We start from the raw sequence: 21,596 nt of genomic DNA on the forward strand, positions 1-21,596 counted from the left end.
AATTCCTAAAACTCCAGGCTACTGATATATATTGTCTTTCTTATATCATTCTCAGTTTGGTGCTCTTCACTGTTTGAATATGAAATACGCAGTTTTTTTCAAGGTGCCTATCAAAATCTTAAGCCATTTTATGCTAACATTTGTTTATTTGTGGTATTTGTGTGTATATTAGTGTATATGTGGAGAAATATATTAAGTAAACAGAGCATTATTAATGACAATACATCTTAGTTGATTATAGAACCCTTTGGGGAAAATTAAACTCTAAATATTATTATGGAACATTTCCCATATCCTGTAGTAATTAATGTAAACTATACAACTGTAAGGGCTTCATATATAATCTTACAATTTACTAATGTATTTAAGTAGTTTATTTCTTTAATTTTGCACTTGTGTTGACTACAAAGATTAGATTGTAGCATACAAGTCAAACATCTGGTAATTTCATCCAAAAAGGGTTCTGTTGAGGGTAGGAAGTTTATGTAATTTTTATTGGAATTATTTGTGTCACATCATCATTTAAATATGAACTTCTGTATCTTTTTAAATATGGGAGTATTTAAGTCAATGGTGCTTAATTTTCTAATATTTTATATTCATATATAATGCATGATTGGTATGTGGAATATATGTGTTTAAAATAAATGAAAGAACAGTGTCAGAGGAAAGGGTCTACAATATTACATTTTTAAATCTTTAATAAATAGCTTACATGAGGCCCAGTGTGTTTAAGCTATCGTTATATCAATTTCTATGCAATGCAAAGAAAAAATAATGAAAAGAGAAAAATGCTAATGATATCAGTGTATTAATGTCAGTTTGTACTACTGGGGGGTAATGAAGTGCTGAGCATGAAAATATAGATTTAAGATCTATTTGGTTGCTTAAGCTAAATTCCAGGAAACCTCCTGAGGTTGCTTGTATCTGGAATACAATATGAACATGCTGAAGAGATTGCTAAGCAGTACATAATTTTTATGGATGATTTTGAATGGACATTTAGAGATCAAAACTGTTTAGTATTCTACTCAACTGCAGAGAACTTTCCCAAGGTAGTCTGAGGAAGCCGGTAACAGGAATCAATTTAATTATAGCTCTAGGGAAATGTGGATGGTGCTCATTGGAAGTGTTAAAGATGTTCAGAAAGGTAGACATTTTCAGGGAATAATAATTTTAGATAATATTTTTATTGAATATGGATTATGTATTAGACACCATTCTATATTTAAAATTCCTTACAGCATTTAATTCTCAAAATGAGGCTAAATTGAGAAAACTAAGTCTTGCAGAGGTAAATAGCTTATCCAAAGTCATAGAAATAATAACTACTGAATTTGGATTAGTTATTGGGAAGTTCTTACTGTGGAAACTAGTTATTAATTGTTTGTTTATAGGCTTGGCATGTCCCAGTTTTTAGACTCTTTCTTAAGAGCCATCATTATTTTGAAATATAGGAGAATATTAGTAGTAGGAAAATTATAAGAAATAATCAATTTTCTGTCCTTTTCTCTTTTGTCAGTCCTACATCTCACTACCACATGCTCATAGCAGCAGCACTGGTTTTTTAACTGAGTGGAAGATGGCTGAGAACTTTCTTCTGTATTACTTTATTTTTATTAGTTCCATAATGGTATGCCTCACATATAGTTTGTGGTGTGAGGTACAAGTTGAGAATAAGTGACTCTCAAGAAGTTGGGAAAATATCTACATTAGGAAGGCTACTTTTTTATTATTATTTATTTTATTTTATTTTATTATTTATTTATTTATTTTTTTGTGTGAGACAAAGCCTCGCTCTGTTCCAGGCTGGAGTGCAGTGGTGTGATCTCAGCTCGCTGCAACCTCTGCCTCCAAGGTTCAAGAGATTCTCCTGCCTCAGCCTTTGGAGTAGCTGGGATTACAGGTGCATGCCACCATGCCAGGCTAATTTTTGTATTTTTAGTAGAGACAGGGTTTCACCATGTTGGCCAGGCTGGACTTGAACTCCTGACCTCGTGATCCACCCACCTCGGCCTCCCAAAGTGCTGAGATTACAGGCGTGAGCCACTGCGCTGCTTCACACCTATATTCTTGCCACACCTGAATCAAACAATGGCAACAAACTTGGAAACCTCTTGAAGTTCTTGGTAAAGGTCACTTCCAATCCTCTTCCTTTCCCATCTCAAATTGTTAGGAAAAATGCTTCAACTATGAGACAGGTTGTGGCTACTCATTTATTCATCCATTAAACATTTCTCTATTGATTATTTACTGTGCTTCAGCTGCTATGTGTTTGCAATTTAATAGTGAATATCAATAGCACTGATGTTCACTGTCAGAGGGTTTACAGTGTATCAGGGGAGGCAGATGTTAAACAATAAATTACATGCTTAACACAGAGAGAGAAATATTAGCTGATGTGAGTATGTAACAAGAAAATCATGACCATAATTTAGACAGATGCTGTGCCTGAGAGCATACAGCCTAGAGCCAAAGACATAATTAGGCAAGCAAACAAAATAGTGTAGGGTGATCTAAGGGGAAATACAAGACACTGGGATCATATAAAGAGGTCACATCATCCTCCTGGATGAGCTAAGAATAAATCTCCTAGAATAAGGCATGCTTAGGTTTACACTAAAAGGTTGACTAGGTCTGAAGCCACCAAGTTTCAGCCCTGGCTGCACATTAGACTCATCTGAGAAACTTAAAAAATATGGATGTCTGTACGCAATCATTCTAGTTTATTAGTTCTGGGGTGGGTTCCAGGCATTCATAGGTTTTATAAACTCTTCAGATGATTCTATCGACAGGATTGAAAAATAAGTCAACTGTCCTTAACCAATTGAGGAAGGACTGGAAAAAATATACAGATAAAGACAGCAAGGTGCATTTTAGAAATTGAAAGTTATTCCAGTTCTAGTAATAAATGTGAGGATGGGCGAATCGATAGTTTTTATTGGAGATGGCTCTTGGAGTTTGTGGCGGTGAATGCACGATGAAGATATGATTTTTCTCCAGTGGTCCTCAGCAGCCATGGTGCATCCAGGGATAATCTGGAGAGCTAAATTTTCTCAGTGTCCATGTCTCCTTGGGCAAGCATGGCTGGTTTCCTTGAACTCTTTACTCTCTTTGTATCTGTGCTACCATATCTGCTGTTTCTTTCATTCTCTTCTTCGTTGAGGAACTCCTATTTATCCCTCAGGACTCAGCTTAAAAGGGCTAGCTAGTAGATATTTTACCTGTTGTGATCACACAGTCTCTGTTGCAGCTACACAACTCTTTTGCAGTACAAAAGCAGCTATGGACAATATATAAATGAATGGGTGTGGCTATGTTCCAGTAAAAACTTTATTTATGAAAGCTGAAATTTCATATAGTTTTCATGTGTCACAAAATATTGTACTTTTATTTTTTCAGCCATTTAAAATGTACGATTATTCTTATATCATGTATCATATAAAAATAGGCAGCAAGGAGGTCTATGGGAGGTCTATGCTCATAGGCACAGATTTCCCCACCATCATTTGAAGGCATTGTTACAAAAAAAAATTTAGTTCTGACAAAAAACTCTTTGAAGTAAACATTTTTGTTATTCTCATTGTACTGATATAGAAACGGAGGCCCAGAGTAGTTATCTGTCCAAGTCACACAGATGCTAAGAGGCAGAGGTGGACTTAAGAAGAAGTCCTGCTCTTTAACACTGTAATGATGCTGTTCACTACTGGTCATGGGAGTGTGCAAAGAGGCTTAGAGAAGGAATTAGAGATGAAACGATCAAAGTATTATGAGATGTTTCATCAGTAATCTATATGGATGGTGAAGGCAACAAGGGAGAGAGGATCAAAGACTTGGGATCAAACTGATCAGTGAAAGGGTGGGGGTGTTTAAGAGGTCAGTAGAACACAATAAAAAGTACATATTAGGACCTAAAAAAATTTGTTTCGACACTAGATAGCCTGAGGATTTCAGAGGAAGTTCCTTCCATATATTTTCACATTATCGTGTTTCACATTCAACCAACATTTTCATAATCTCTGTGTGTTTGTGTGTGTATTCCTGTTCCTTTCTAGTTTGCAAAAATTGGCAAAGACAGGCAAAAAATTTTTAAAAAGTATGAAAGGTGCTATAATAGAGGTTAGCAGTCTAACATAGCTTAGGGAGATAGAGAATGTTTTCTGCAGAAGATGCATTATCAGGTGTCTTCTTCTTATCCTTCAGGTGAGGTGGAGCTAAGTGTTTGAAACAGTGAGTAGGGTTTATAAAGGCCCAGAAGCAAGCCAGAGAACATGGTGGATTCTGGAAAGACTGAGTTGAGTATGGTAGAACACTGAATGAGGACAGAATTAGGGACTCATGAGAGCTAAGACTGTACATTCAGTGAGCTTAGAGTGGTAGGATAAGTGGGAGTGTCCAGATATCCAAATTGTATATTCAAGGAACGTGGAAATCATCTGAGAGCCAGTGGGGTTCTTTGAAGGAATTTAAACATCAGAGTGACATGAGACATGGATTTTTGGAAGCTTAATCAAGCTGGTGGAATGAAGATTGGTGGGAAAAAGTACGGAACCCAGTTAAATGGCTATTTTAGTAGCACATTGGGCTCTGATATTCTATTCTCCCATTTAATAAACCTGTAGGTATTCAGTAAAGGACAGGAAAATATAATTGAACAAAACATGGTGCTGAATTGGATATATCTGAATTGAATATACATGGTTTGTGCCAGCAGTTGGCAACATAGAGATAATTAAAATATTAAGGTTATTTAAGAATTGCTTTGAATATGGAAATTTTACTTTTTTCATGTATCATATTTAGCCATAAAATTACTTTTAATCTTTGAACAGTTGCCGTTAGCAAAATATAAAGAATAGTTTTCCCACATATATGTATGTATGTGTATAAAACAGTAGAATCCATTTAATGACAATTTATTAAATGCAATATCTATGAGGATTGTGAGATCAAATAACAGGCAGAATTTCAAAGTAGCTTAATTCATTATTTAGTTCACTTGAAATAAAATAAACTTAAGGTCTTAATTAATGGAGTTTTACTTTTTTGTAACTTGAAATGCCTTTTTGGAAAAAAAAAAGCTTGGTTGAAACCTTTATTTTTTGAGGAGTGAACACTTGGATAAGGTCACAGTGTTAAAAGATAACGTTGTAGCCAGGCGCGGTGGCTCACTCCTGTAATCCCAGCACTTTGGGAGGCCGAGGCAGGCGGATCACGAAGTCAGGAGATCGAGACCATCCTGGCTAACACTGTGAAACCCCATCTCTATTAAAAATACAAAAAATTAGCCAGGCGTGGTGGCGGGCGCCTGTAGTCCCAGCTACTCAGGAGGCTGAGGCAGGAGAATGGCGTGAACCTGGGAGGCAGGGCTTGCAGCCAGCCAAGACTGTGCCACTGCACTCCAGCCTGGGCAACAGAGCAAGACTCCATCTCCAAAACAAAGAAACAAACAAACAAACAAAATAGATACGTTGTAGACTTTGCCGTCCCTTTTAGGTATTATTTACCTCTGCCCAATTGTGACTATGACAGTGGGGATGCATTCTTTTTTCTTTTCAGAAAAATTACAGCCTTCATAGATGTGTTCATGTCTATCCTCAAGTCTTTATTCAGTTCTACTTTGGAGAATGGCATCAGAGCAAAAATATAAGATAATTTAAGCAGATAAAATGCTGTGGTTTTCAGAAACGTTCTTCTTCAGAGTCATTTATATACTAGAACAAGTAATGAGTTTAGTTTAAAATAAATATGAACATCAGGAATCAATTAGCTGGCTCAAATAACAAACATATTATATGGATGTTTTAAGTTTAGTTTTGCAAAGTTTTTATTTTGGGGTATAGCAGTGTGAGTGGTGAAGTGGAAGGAGCATAAAGTTGGTATTTACACAGATCTTAAGAATAATCTTAGTTTGTTCTCTGGTTCTCAAATCTCTCTCTGCACAGGAGGGATAAGAACATATGGTTTGTGAGGGTTAATCCCTGTAAAGAACTTAGTCCAGAGACTGGCACATATTAGGCTCTCCCTGGCAGTTATTATGATTAGCATTTTCTTAGTTATGAGGTAAGAGAAAAGAACACATATAAAACAGATATCCTATTGCCTTAAAAACGTGGTCATTGCAAGCAGGACTAGTGCAAAAAAATGTTCTCGAACATCATTATAATTTTTATATCTCCGGCATGCTGAATGATATTTGGCCAGCATATGGTCTACTCTGAATATTTTGCTTGTTTTTGAATATAGGTATGAAGCCAATAGAATATAAGTCAAGCAGGTCCTCAAATAATGTTGTTTTGTTCAACTCTTCCAGTGATAATGTTGATAAGAAAAAAAAAAGTCCGTTCCCAGTCAGGGCCACTATGTGGCATTACATGTTCTCCCTATGCCTGCGTGGGATTTCACTGGGCACTCTGGATTCCTTCCACATCCCCAAAATGTGTACAGAGAATTGCTGTCTCTAAATGGTCCCAGTCTGGTTGAGTGGGTATGTGTGCCCTACCATGAGATGGTGTCCTGTCCAGGGCTGGTTCCCGCCCTGCGTCCTGAATGTTGGGGTTGGGCTCTGGCCATCTGGGGCCCTGAACTGGGATAAGCAAGTTGGAAAATGAATGAACAAATGAATGAATGAATACAAATTGTTGTCAAATAAAAATCTGTAAACTCTACCGTAATTATCCAAATGCACATAATAAATAATGCAGTCCAAAAGCACTCAGAGCTCATCACATTTGTGATTGATTCTGAACTGCATGGTGGGAGGACATACTCCTTACAATGTTCACTTTTCAAACGTTTATACCTGAGTTTAACCCAGCACTACTATGACCATCGTCATTCACTGATTCACCAAAAATTGGATAAATAATTATTTCATTTTTCAATAATCTTTCTTAAATGTATGTATAGCTCACATTTAGTTCAATGTTCAATATGAAAAGTGTTTTCAGTTTTTATTTAGAAGTTTGGTGGTGTTTTTTGTGACCAGAAATAGACTGTAGGAACTTAATTCTAGTTTATATCAATGAGCCTCTGGTCAAATTGGTTTCATTAAAGTTGATTTGCTCAAAGTCAAAGTTTCCAAGCACCTATCGAGGATATTAATTGAGGACTTACTATACATTGAGTAATATGGGTTCTAAAGTCTGTTTTTATAACAATACTTGAACTGCATTATTCATGTCCTGACTTGCTTAGTGACTTAAATATATATGTAATTATGGACCAGACAACTTGAAGATCTAAAAAAGATAAAATGTTTTTTTTTTCTAAATGGCATATTTCATGTAGTGTACTGTTTTGAAGGTTGATCCGTGTTGTAGCATGTATCAGGACTTCTTTTTATGGCTGGATACTTTTGGTTAATCCATTCATCTGTTGAAAGAAACTTGGATTGTTTCCACCTTTTGGCTATTGTGAATAATGCTGCAGTGAACATTGGTGTTCAAATATTTGGTTGAGTCCCAGCTTTCAATTATTTTGGGCATATATGTGGGAGTGGAATTGCTGGATCATATGGCACTTCTGTATGAGTCCACTTAAATGAAAATTCTTGAATGAGTAACTAGAGACAGAAAGTATATAAGAGGTTGTCAGGGGGTAGGAGGTAGAAGAAATGAAGAGTTATTGCATAATGGTGATGAAGTTTGAGTTGATGAAAAATGTTCAGAAACAGATAATGATAGTTGTACAATATTGTGAGTGTAATTAATGCTACTGAGTTGTACACTTAAAAAAATCTAAAATGGCAAATTTAATGTTATATGTGTAGATCACAATTAAAAGTAATAATAGTACAATATACCAAAAACCACTGTTTGCTTTTAAATGGGTGTTTTGTACGGTATATGAATTATAACCCGATAAAGCTGTTTATACAAATGGGTCACACTTACAAAGGGAAAGTTTAAGGTTCCAAACATATTTTATATTGACCACGTCATAGTAGCTACCAAGTACCTGGAATGAATTAGATTTGAGAAATTTATGCCTCCACTAAAAAGTAGCCTAGTATTACATACCCTAAGACTACATAAAAATGTGGAGGGGCACAATTACTAAATTACTCATCTCCAGGGACTTTCAGTCTAAATAATGAAGTATGGAGTAATATCCATGAAGTGACTGGAAAGTTGAGATAATAAAAATCAATAAATTACATATAGATAGATACATACATATACCTTTGTGCACATACATAAGTACCTGTATATAATTTGTAAATAACTAACTCAGGAAAGCACTAAAAAAGGCATTGTATTGTGCTACTTATTTTTTTAACACCTTTCTTTCAACTTCTCTTGTGTATACAAAATGACTAAGTAGGTGCACATTTTACAGAGTTTACATATAACATCCATTGTACATTTGAATCTTCAAAATCACCTCTGTTTAGATTATAAATAGTTTATCAGTAACTCTGTTAGAAAATGAAATATTTACAAATGCTGGCTTTCACTTTAATGCTACATAATGTTATTACTTGGAATTATTAGATATTTTATAAATTATAATTGAGATACATATGAATATTTATAAATTCATATATAGGAAATTTTAAATTCCAGATGCACATATGCCTATGTACACACACACACACACACACACACACACACACAGACATGCCTTCTGTGTTGCTTAACCATAATTTGATTCCAGATTTGAGATATTTTGAATTTGAGAATGTTGTTATGGTTTATATTACTACCTGCTGCCCCACTCCTCAAACTCCCACCTAAATGTTTGGGAAGCATGGCAAGTGATAAATAGATTCAAAGTATGAAATGGCATACTATCCTGTGTTAAAAATACTCATTGTTATATCAGATCGTTGTTCAATTCTAGTTTTTTATTGTTTGCTTATTTTTCAGCTGCTCCAGTTGATGTATTAAAAGCACTAGATTTTCACAATTCTCCAGAGGGAATATCAAAAACAACGGGATTTTGCACAAACAGAAAGAATTCTAAAGGCTCAGATACTGCTTACAGAGTTTCAAAGCAAGCACAACTCAGTGCCCCAACGAAACAGTTATTTCCAAGTATGTTCACTTTATTATTATTGTTGTTATTATTACTAAAAATTATTACTACTTTTGTTACTACTAATACTACTTTTAGTATTTCTTTACTAATTAGTATTTTTATCAGGTTAGATAATGCCCAATTATATGGTAAAATGCAATTCTTTCATATATCAGACACCAAATACATTGTGGTCACCAAAGTAATGTAATGAAAATAACAAAAAATTTAATAATTGCAAATCTTAATTCAACACAATCACATTTCTGTGAAAATATTCTTATTTGAACATTTAGTAATTCATTACTTTATTTGTACAGAATACATGGAGACAACATTTTTTATCTATCCTATTTCTACTTGTAATTATGTAGAGCTTATTCATCATGACTGGGGTATAGGAGGGAATCTTTCCCCTTAATGACTATCTAAGTTAATTTAATGGGCACTTGAATTTAAACATACTTACTGCATGTTTTCCTAACATTAAGGTAAATGTTTCTGTTGAAAGAGATACTTTTTTTTGGCAAATAATTTTGCATTATTTTTTCATGCCATTCTTATCTGAAATATAAGAAAAGTTAGTCACGTCTCACAGTTACTTCTCCTGAAAGTAGAGATTTTTTTTTAAATATCAGCGGGCAGTTTTTCATAATCGTACTGAAAAGTACTTGCTGAATATTTGTTTTTCCTTCCATGAGAGCAGTAATTGACCTAATAACACTAATTATCTAGAAATCATAATAATGTGGAGAAAGGGAATTGAGTGGTGAAATGACAATTTTCGAGCCTCATATTTTCAAAGCAGGTAACTTGTTAACTGTGCTTGCCTCCATTTGATACATACTAGTTATCTATTGATTGGTTGATTGATGGGTGTTCTCATCCTTATTTAACAGAGGAGGAAACTGAATTTCACAGAGTCTCTCTTACTTGACCAAGTTACGTGTGGTCAATATTTAATCTAGGTCTGTTCTGCTCCATGTATTTTATATGTTATCAAATGGTCGTTTCTGGCACTTTGGGATATTCTCAGCAGCAATTTATCATTTAAATTCTTCATATTATCATATATTATCTCTGCTTGAGAAAATTTGAGTTGCCTATCTTCATATGAAACTGTTTTCTAACAAGAGAAAACAAATATAAATCAAGGGATTAAAACATTACAAAACAGCACAGTACACTTTTCATAGAAGGACATTTTAAAATATATCGAAATACATTTATTTTGATTGTTCACTGATTCTTCCAATATATTTTCTGTTTTGCAATACTTTGTGGTGAACAAGAACAAACTGAAAATATAAAGAATAAAATGAACTTTTTCTGACTTTGAAAATAAAAAATTTAAAATGATTATTAAATCCATAAAATATTTTAAAAATAGAATTAAAAAAATTAAAAGTAAAAAGGTAAGTTGCTTTTTCTATTTATGTGCACTCTGCTGCATTTCCTAAAGCATCCTTAATAGAAAAAGGGACGGGAATTTTGAAGAGAGGAAAACAAAGAAAAATATGCCAATTAAAAACCTTTAGAACCACTCAAATTACAGGTTACAATTTTTATACTTTGGCTCATTATCTCAGGGTCAGTGTATTCTGCATTCCACTGTGGTAGTTACTTAAAATCATTAATTTTATATAATTAATTTTAAATACTATATATTTAAGTGATAAGAGCCATATAATCAACATTATCTGACTGCTTTCTTTATAATACAGTCTCATATAATTTCCACAATAGTTCCATGGGACAGATTCAATTATTAGCCCAGTCAATGGATGGGAAGGGCAAGTAGGATTTCATTTGCCAAGAACACATAGCTAGGAGATGGTGGGTTGATTCCATATATTGGCTATTATGAATAATGCTGCAATAAATATCGGACTGCAGATATCCCTTCAGCATACTGATGTCATTTACTTGGGACATACACCCAGTAGTAGGATTGATGGATAATGTAACATAGGAGTGCAGGTATCTCTTTGACATACTGATTTCATTTCCTTTGTATGTATACTCAGTAGTGCGATTGATGGCACTAGCTCTTAATTTTTTGAGGAAACTTTTTACTATTTTCTATATGGCTGTATTAATTTACATTTTCACCAATAGTATGAAACAGTTCCCTTTTCTCTACATCTGCACCAACACTTATCTTTTGACTTTTTGATAGTTACCATTCATACTGGAGTGGGGTAATAGCTCATTGTGGTTTTGATTTACATTTTCCTCATGATTAATGATGTTGAGCATTTTTTTCATATACCCATTAGCCATTTGTATATCTTCTTTGAGATATGTTTATTCAGATATCTTGTCTATTTTTAATTGGATTACTTGTTTTTTTTTCTATTGAGTTGCTTGAGTTCCTTACATGTTTTTAATATCAACCCCTTATCAGATGTATAGTATGCAAGTATTTTCTCCTGTTCTAAAGGTTGTCTCTTCACTTTGTTAATTTTTTCTTTTCCTTTGTAAATGCTTTTTAGTTAAATGTAATCCTATTTGGATGTGGTAGGGCTGGGATTTGGGCCAAATGATCTGACAAGATTCAGAACTTTCAATTGAGATACTGTACTGTCTTCCACTTAACTAGTCTATGCATACATTTATAGCATAAAAATGTATTCGTGCCTCTTGCTGTTTTTTCTTTTGTAATATGTTTTAATAATTTCCACTTCATGAAACATCATTCTGCTACATTAAGTGGCTGCATAAGATTCTATTACATACATATTTGTCTTTTATTTAACCAGTTTCTATCATTGCAGCTTATTATAAAATTTTATTATTATAAATAGTACTTTGGTGACTTAAAAGTACAATACATTTACACGTAAGCATCCTCTCTCCATACATTCTTAGAGGTAGAATTGCTGATCTACAATTGTTTGAACTTGAATCCAAGACAGACATAATCATATATCTTTTATAGATTTATACTACTGCCTGTAATAGAATTTGGAATGAATGGATTGAAAAAGGAAGGTCTTGATATTGGGCTAGATATTGTTGATTACACATGCACATACACAATGGTTTTGCAAAAAAGACAACTTTTCAACTAAAGGCATCTCATTTCTCAAATAATAATGCTTGCTTTATTTATATGCCAGAGTAGTAAGAGGCTCAAATAAGATATATTTGTAAAACTATTTTGAAAAATAAAAGCCACAACTTAATATACACTGTTTTATAAAAATATAAGTCTTCATTACTTAATTATTTGAGATATACTTAGGGTAATTGTTTAACTGATATATTTATATAACAAATGCTTAGTAAGGACCAATGTAGATCAGACCGTATGCTAGATATTTGGCATATGATTGAGAGAGAGAAGGAAAGAAAAAGAGTCTGCCTTCTTGAATTTAAAATCAAGTTAACCAATTACCTAATAGTTCTGGCTCATAATGACATATGCTTCTTTAATAAGAAGCAAAATGCAGTGAAACTGCATTGTTTGATATTAAGAACTAATCGAAAACTCTTAAGCTTTTAAAGAAACAACAGAAAGAATACGTTTGTAAATTGGGTCATTACAATGCCTCTTTAAAGTGGGAATGTATGGCTACAGACTAGACAAAGCCAAAAAATACAAACTTTACGCCAAAATTAGCACTTAAATAAATGTTTTAAGAGTGGTGGCTATGTGTTTGATATTTACCGGTATCATGAGCCTGTTGCCTAAATCAAATTTAATTTCACATAAACATTGTGCTTTAAGTGCTTTAAGTGAGTAGCTTTAAAGTTTGACTATAGCTTGGATAAAAATTGAAGAGAAACCTTAATAGAGGACCCCTATTTATTTATTAATCTGTTTACTCTTCAAAGTTAGTTGATTTATAAAGGCCATGTAGAAAGTTCAAAAATACTACAGTGATCTAGGAACAAAGTAGAAATTGGAAATTTCTAACTCTTTGGCCTTTTCTTCTCAGGTGGAACTTTCCCAGAAGACTTTTCAATATTATTTACAGTAAAACCAAAAAAAGGAATTCAGTCTTTCCTTTTATCTATATATAATGAGCATGGTATTCAGCAAATTGGTGTTGAGGTTGGGAGATCACCTGTTTTTCTGTTTGAAGACCACACTGGAAAACCTGCGCCAGAAGACTATCCCCTCTTCAGAACTGTTAACATCGCTGATGGGAAGTAAGTAACAAAATAATACAATGTTTTAGCTACGCTAAAATCATTTTTTTATTCAGTCATTTAACAAAGATTTATGAAATGTGATAAGGTTTTTCTAGTGGCTGGTGATAAATAAATGAGCAAAAAATACATAAAGACATAATTTATAGTGTGTACAGGGAAACAATAAACAGTGTTTTCAAAATAAATTACTAATAAATAGTATAGCAGGTGGTAATAAGTGAGAAAGAAAAAGAGAGCACTAAAGAGGATAGGGTGTGGCAGTGGGGTGGGTACAGTTTTAAGAAGTGAGATCAAGCCAAATCCCACTAAGAAAGTGATACGTAAAGAAGGTGAAGTGCACGCCATGCTGTTAATTAAAAGCCTAGTGTTCCAGGAGAAGCAGGAAGCAAATACAGTCTCTGATTCCAGGGTGTGGCCAGTTTGTTCCAAGCAACATCAAGGATACCAGCATGGCAGGAGAAGAGTGGGATGATGAAGATGGAGAAGCAGAGGGAGGCCAGATGGTATAACACATTGTAGGAGGTCGTAAGCATTTTGGATTCTACTCTGAGAGAAACAGGAAGTTACTGGAGGCTTTTTGAGCAGAAGAATGATCTAATTTGACTTACGTTTTACTAATAATATTAATATTGGAGATCAGAGGAAGCATTATAGAGTACTGATATGTGCCATGTACTAAGGTCTTTATACATTGTTAATTCATTTGGTTTTATTGATTCCTTTAAGAAAGTAATGTTAATAAACTAATTTTACTGGTAAGGGAACTGAGGCTCAGAGAGTTTAAGTAACTTGCCTAAGGTCATATAGTTGGAAAGTGATAGAGATGGGGTTTGAACTCAGGAAGTCAGGCTCGCACTGCACTCTTTTGCAAATCATGTCGAATTCTGAATTATGTATTGTGGTCATTCCCTTTCACTTATGGAGCAGCTAAATAGAAATTAATGCTTATTAAATTTACTCAATATTTTATCACTGAATCCAGACTTCTAAAAACAGCTTTATCCAAAATAGCACATTTGGTTATAGCTATTCGAACGAAGTAGCCGTGCTCATTGACACTCATTATATTTTTGTCAGGACCACAGAGAAACTCTCAAGTCTCAGTTTTACTGACACTTTACAACTTTAGGCTTTTACAACTAATTTACGTTATTATCCTATAAACAAGTTAGATATAATAGCACACTGTGTTTCTTTTTTTGACTGTTAGCAAACTCCATGCTAAGATTTTAGTCTATATTTGGTAAATTTAGAAAATATTTTGAACTCATCTTATTATTCACACTTTATTTTTCCTTAATCCTGCTTTCCTAATTGAAAACAAAAACAAAAACAAAAACATCAATTTATTGCAGCCCAGCCCACATCCTATTCAAAACTAACAGTGTTTACTATGAATGAATCCTTTAAGTAAAACATGAAAAAAATAAAAATAAAAAAATGGAGAATGTTCAATAAATATTTTTAATTGATTATCAAACAGAACAAGAAGTTATATTTAAATATATCACAGTAGTAAAATATTATCTTGATAGTATGTTGAATACAATTCATACCTAGTAGTATTAATTTTTTTCATTTGTATATTCCTTCAATAACAATTTATTAAATGCTTACTGTGTGCTAGGTAGGTCCTATACTTTTACTTGAGACAGTTAAAATGTGACATACTTGTTGAGCTCAACTGACGTAATAATTTAGATGCAAAAATATTGGTATTTAAGCACACTCTGATGTTTTTAAAGAACAATCATGACATTCATCATGAGTGAACATTCATTCCATAAGTATTTATCTACTAGCCATCACTTGGCTGGCAGTCTGCAGAGCACAGCAGTTGTAGCAATGAACAACCCAGGTGAAGTTCCTCCACTCCTGGAGCTTAAATATGCGAAGTGCTGATAGTTCTTTGAATGAAAATAAATCAAGGTAAGGGATGTAGAGTGTACTATTTTAGATAGGGCAGTTTAATATGAATGAATCCTCAAAGTAAAACATAAAGTTTCACTCATGTTTTTTTTGAGTGAGGTTGCATTGAGCAAAATCACAAAGGAAGTGAGAAAATAGCCATGTAGGGATGTGGAGAAAGATCAATCCTGCCGGGGTGAAGAACACATGCAAGGGGCAGTAAAGAGGCAGCCTTGTGGCTGGGATGCCGGGAGTCCAGGGGGCATCTGAGCTCGTGAGGTCATAGAAGGATAGGGGACCCTCGTGTGAAGCAGAGTAAGGGCTTCAGCTTTTACTGTGAGTATTGTATTTGATAGTTTTTAAGAATGCATGTCCTCGATCTGACTTAGATTTTTAAAAGGTGGCTCTGGTTGCATAAGAGTAGAAGCAGAGGCCAGTCAGGAGTCTAGCTGTGAGAGATGGCAGCTTGGACTAAATTGAGAGGTATTGGATTCTGTTTATACTTTTGAATATATGAACTGATAGAATTTTCTGACTATAGGAGTGTGTAGTATGAGAAAAAGAGAATAATTAAGAATGCCTCTAAGGCTAAATGTTAATTTGGTATTTTGAATATTATATATGATACCATGATTATGACATATCATTATCACAGCCTACATTAATTAAGCAAAAATATCAAGTTTAGAGTTCTAATCAGTTTTAATTATTGAAATTGTTTTATTTTCTGTTAATGAAAAGCATATACCATACTGGGAATGGTTTAAGTGAAGACCCAGATTTCTTGGCATGAAGTATGTGTAAATTTTACTCTCACTATATTAAGTAGCTCCTTATATAAATCTTTGCTCAATTCAAACCAAGCAGACACCTATGCCAGTTGAATGTTCTAGTGGAAAGACCAAAGATTAAGTGTATATGGAAATACACTTGGTCACCATGCCAAGTCACATGAAACAGACATTTTAGGAAGGCTCCTGCAACTTTTTGGGTATTTTATTTTATGGATCTAGTCCTAGACACTTCTGGAATATTAATCTAGCACTTTTCATTTGGAAAAAAAATAAAATATAAACCAGACTGGCATGCAGAATCTGAGTGGGCTTCATTTAATGATTTATGTTAGCACCATACATTGTTAATAAAACCCACCATTTTACAGTATGGATAGGGAATGTGCGTTTCCAAAGGGCTGGCCATGTCTCCCCAGCCGAGCCTGTCATCACTGCTCTGAATTAGTTGGAGCAGTAGCGGCAGAGTGAATTGAGACTCTCATTCCACACATGCGTTGACTATGTTTTCTTTCAGTTTTCCACATCTACCAACCCTGGAAAGAAGGAAAGATATTGTGTCTCAATCTTGGATCCTGCCTACAGTAGTGATCTATAACTGTCTTGAAATTAAGGTGGAAATATAATGAAAGCACTTGAAATAAATGTGAAGAAAGACAGAGAAGCATATTATGTTTTACAATTAGGACGTTGACTTGCTCTAGATGGAGCACTCATTCAATACGTAGACATACCCTGTTACAGTCAATCTCAGGGGATCATTAGAGTGGATTTTTTTAAATGGAATTCTACTTTGGAAGAAAGCATTTACGTACTTGGAGACTATTACTTACCCCATATCCCACCCTAATCTCTATCAAGTACCTTCATCAGGACACAGTGAGATTAAACTTTTGTTACTACAACACAAAGTGAAGCAAAGGATGGGCACTTCCTTATCAGCAGACAGCTAATTCTACTGTGCATTTTATGCTGCTTGTGTCCTTTTGGGTACCTAGCACTGTTGGGTAACGAGTAAGTAGTCACCTGTTAACCGGCTGCTTAATAAATGAGCCTACATTTTTTGTATGATTTTAGCTCGTTTTTATAATTTAAAATACACAGTATTTTTATGTGAATACTGCTTTGGCAACCACTGTTTCTTTGAAGCTTACAAAAGAATTACTTGTCTTTTTTAGGTGGCATCGGGTAGCAATCAGCGTGGAGAAGAAAACTGTGACAATGATTGTTGATTGTAAGAAGAAAACTACGAAACCACTTGATAGAAGTGAGAGAGCAATTGTTGATACCAATGGAATCACGGTTTTTGGAACAAGGATTTTGGATGAAGAAGTTTTTGAGGTAAAAATAAATCAAACTCTAAGCTGAATATTGACAAATCAGATGGACTGGGTTAACAATAGTAAAAATATCGCTTTATAGCAATACATTATAAAGCAAATTTGAAAACTCTAAAGGGTGACCTAGTTTCTTCCTCTGTGAGTGTAGTGGTGACGTTTTCTATTGTTCAGTAAGAGAATGACCAGACAATGGTGACTGTAACGCCTGGGAAACATTTACAGGGATTGGTTGATTTGAACACAGACATGCTATTCTCCTGGGAAGGACAAACGGCTTAACTCTTAGTAGTTTGTATTATTTTCTTTGCAGAAAAGAACATTTTCTTCATTTCATTCTATGGGAGCTTAATTTAGAGAGATGCACAAGTCATATGTTTTGCCTTCCTCTGTTCTTTGTGAATGTTTTTTAAGGTAAAATAGAGATCATATTGCAAAATATAAATTTTAAGTGTTTAAATCGCTTTAAAAAATAACGTAAAGATCATGGTAAGATATTTCCATCTGATTATATTTCACTAATTATGATAAGCACATTCTTTTAGTCCTCCAATCATTGGATATGGCAATTTATGCTTTAACTTTCATTTAGTCATTTTTTAAAAGAACAAATGACCTGAATTCTGACACCATTAAAGGATGCACTCTCGAGACATTGTTTATTATTTTGGTGATTGTTTTTAAACAATTTAAGTCATTTCTTTGTCAAGGTGTAACAAAGTAAAGCTGCGTAATGTGTTACAAATTAGTAGACAGTTTCACCTGGAGATTTGCTATATTTTTTGATGTGTGAATATACATACACAAATGTGTACACACACACATATATATATATATATATAAAAACATACAGACAGTATGTATTTTCATAAACAGAACAATGTTCATTCAGAGCATCAGCTAGACTATTTCATTCCTGTACTTATAAATATAACCTACAGTGTAGTTTTATTTAAAATTATTATTATAATAAACATTTGTGAAAGTTCCATGTTATTTATTTGAGATGCTATCGTTTCTGACTTTTATCCACTAGTGTGTACCTAAGCCTTTAACTCTACATAAAATATTTTAACCTATCATATCATGCTGGATTATGTAAATAACAAACTGATTCAGGTAGTTTATAATGGTAATATACTCTCAGATATCCCAATATCCAACAGTGATTGCATGCACATGATGATAAGCAATTATTTATTCATTAGGCAAATAAATATTAATATAATTTCTAGTCTTGAAAAGTGTTATTTTAAAAATAAAACTATTCATAAACATAAGTTTCATGTGAATTATGAATAAATTATAATTTATTTTTGTAACCCACACCTTATTTTCCAGGAACATAAATGTGTAAAACAAAAGAACAGTATCAGTGGAATTTCTTTCCTTTTTTAAAAATTGACGCTTAACTTTGTAAAACTATATCCCACATTCTGAATCCTGGAGTAACTTCAGCTCTTTAGCTGGAGAAGCTATTAAAACATTAAGAAAAGTAATGTTGAAAGGATTCTTTAATGAAACCCTTAGTGAATATGACAGGGAGTAGTGAAAAATAAGTTTATTAAGCACTTCACATCCTAGAGTTTCATGAAACCCTATGAAGTTTTAAATAAAAAATTTATTTACTATTAAGTGTAGTTAGTTTTTAAAATGTTAATGAATAAAGAACTTACTCTCTCAGGTTTATCTTTTACAATCTTTGACCAATTAAATGGGAAACTATTTTTACTTAATAAAATATTTAGAAGGCTGTAGACTAGGAATCTTTGAATTGGATGAAATTTAGTATTTATTTAATTCATATACTCAAACAGCCATCAGATATAAGATTCAGGTCTTATTTTCTAAATTATATTATTGTATGTATATATGAAATTTCAAAATCAATTTGGTCTCTTTCTGCTTGAAAATAGTGCATGAAGAAAATAAGTAATTCAAATATATGGATGTTTAGTCCGAATTTAGAAATTTTCACTGTTTTGTAAAATTAGTTCATTCTACCTGATGTTAATATATCTTTTCTTAAAAACTTATTCGAGTATGTTTTTCCTTTTATTTTTGGTTTATATTACAATACCTATATACTTATGAATCTTTGCAAGTAAACACATAGAATTTAAACTAAAAATGACAGGAGATAGAAGTTGTACTGTCTATATATTATGTTAGCGTTTTATAAATAGTTGTGATGATGAAGATAATATGATAATACCAGTGATTCATTAGTCTGAAAACTAGAAATGTCACTTTTTCAGACATAGTATAAGTCAGATTTAGTTGCAGATTTGTTTAGTGTATGTAATTTCATGTATACACTGCCCTACATTAATAGAATGGTACTATGGTAAAAATATTAAACATGGTCATATTTGAATTTCAATCTAATGACATTTTAGAATTCAACTTTATACAGATAAATGCAAAACTGAAGATGATTTTAAAGTTTGAACAATTATACTTTACATATTATGCTCATCATATGCTCATCACAAGAAGAGCATATAGACTCATAATTCAGATTTTATAATTTCAGCATAGCAGAGTGAGTATATGAATTGATTTGGGGGTGACAAAAATCTGATTCTGAATCCAAGCATATAGCTTAATATTCAACCTTCTCTGTATAATTACTCCATATCAGTTTCAAATGGGAAATATAACAGAATCTTCCTCAAAAGGATTTATAGAAAAAATATGAGCTGATGTATGTACAGTGTTTAAGATGCTAGTATATATATATACACACACACATATATGTAATATAAATGTGGTTGTATGTTGTTAACTTAATTATCCATTAATGTGTAGTTTTACAAACATTGTTATAACTTCTTTTTCTTATGATTTTACAACCGTGACATTTCAAGTACTTTTGATATGGGCGACTAACAGTGACCCATCTGTCAGTCAGAAGTCCTCGTGGGTCCCTCTGTCTGTCTGCTAAAAGTCCTCATGGGTCCATCTGTCTGTCTTCTAAATGAAGTACTTCTTTTCTGGGCTACTGCAATTTTACAAAGTACCTCGTAGAGATTAGATACATTTGTCCCCTCTACACAGAGGTACCTGAGTACAGACCTTAATAAATGGAGTGTGGTCTGATTGAATGAATATTTCCATGCAGGCAAAAAAAAAAAAAAAAATGTTCTACCAACACAAATCAACAGCCTTGATTTTTTTTTCCTGCTAAATAAGATTCAAAGATGTGAGGAAAACTAAATTAGAAAAGTGGTATTGCTTGTATTTATTGTCAATACAATTATTTTTGGAGTCTTTTAAACAGGAAAATTTCTTTACTCAATAGCAAGTTATAGCTAATGCTCAAGTTTTCAAAACATCATTATTTCTGTTTTCTAATTTTTTTAAATAATCAAAACAGATTACTGCAGGTCTTTTATATTTTTTAACAAATAGCCATCTTTGGGGAGATTGTTTATTTCATGGAAGCAATGAGTAGAATATGACATATGACGGCTATTTGAGTAGAAAAGCTTTGTGATGAACATTTTGCATTTTTTCAAACTCCTCAGAAAATATTTTGCATTCAATTTTCTGTAGATAAATCAATGAATAATAATTTATAACAACTATGCTATTTGATAACTCTACAAGGCCTGAAAAAAGTAAGATTAGCAAACTCTTTTGAGATGGCTTTTGAGATGGCCAATACTAAAACCATCTCAAAAGCCATTAAGAGTTTGATTATTGCTTTATGGTGTCCACATATCTTTTTAATGCATATATTATCCAATATACACACTTAAAAGTTGAATTTTAGTAGACATGGTTTTCCTATAGAACAATGTTATAAGATGGAGATAGCCTTTCCGTTTATCCTCTTTTCCCAGTCTAGATGGATTTAGTTCATGGTCCTTGTGATTATTTTTCTAAATTTTTTGAGTTATAATTGAATCACAATAAACTGCAAATATTAAAAATATACCATTTGATCAGTTGTGACTTATGTATACAACTGTGAAACCATCATCATAATCAAGAAAATAAACATTGCCATCTCACCCAAGAGATTCCTCATCACCTTTTATAATTCATTCGTTCCTCCATCCTAACCCCAGACAATCATGAATTAGCTTTTTATCACTGTAACTTTTCTGGGACTTTTACAAATGGAATTATACTGGGTGCACTCATTTTGACTTAACTCATTTTAACTTGTTTTTTTTTCCCCCTGTTATTAATAGTATGTCAAATTACGTTGATTGATTTTTCAAATATTTAAAAACAACTTTTCAATCCTTAGAGGTCTATAGACCCTACTGGTGATGTAGTATGTTGTCTTATTTATATTACATACCAATCAGTTCTTACTCAATATAATGATCTTAAGATATACCCATGTTTTTTGTATTTAATATTA

General features: G+C 33.1%; 1 protein-coding gene across 2 annotated transcripts in view; it reads left to right on the forward strand.

Annotated features, from left to right (window-relative positions):
- The window catches only part of COL11A1 (collagen type XI alpha 1 chain), a 217,920-nt gene that overhangs the window by 17,264 nt on the left and 179,060 nt on the right, over window positions 1–21,596 (forward strand). For both annotated transcript variants that reach the window (XM_030824979.1, XM_030824980.1), the window contains exons 2-4: window positions 8,871–9,038; window positions 12,966–13,179; window positions 17,060–17,222. In XM_030824979.1, coding sequence (XP_030680839.1) covers window positions 8,871–9,038; window positions 12,966–13,179; window positions 17,060–17,222 — 545 coding nt within the window. The remainder of the gene's footprint in view (window positions 1–8,870; window positions 9,039–12,965; window positions 13,180–17,059; window positions 17,223–21,596) is intronic.

The sequence above is a fragment of the Nomascus leucogenys genome, chromosome 12 (assembly GCF_006542625.1).
Source record: "Nomascus leucogenys isolate Asia chromosome 12, Asia_NLE_v1, whole genome shotgun sequence".
Lineage (NCBI taxonomy): Eukaryota > Metazoa > Chordata > Mammalia > Primates > Hylobatidae > Nomascus > Nomascus leucogenys.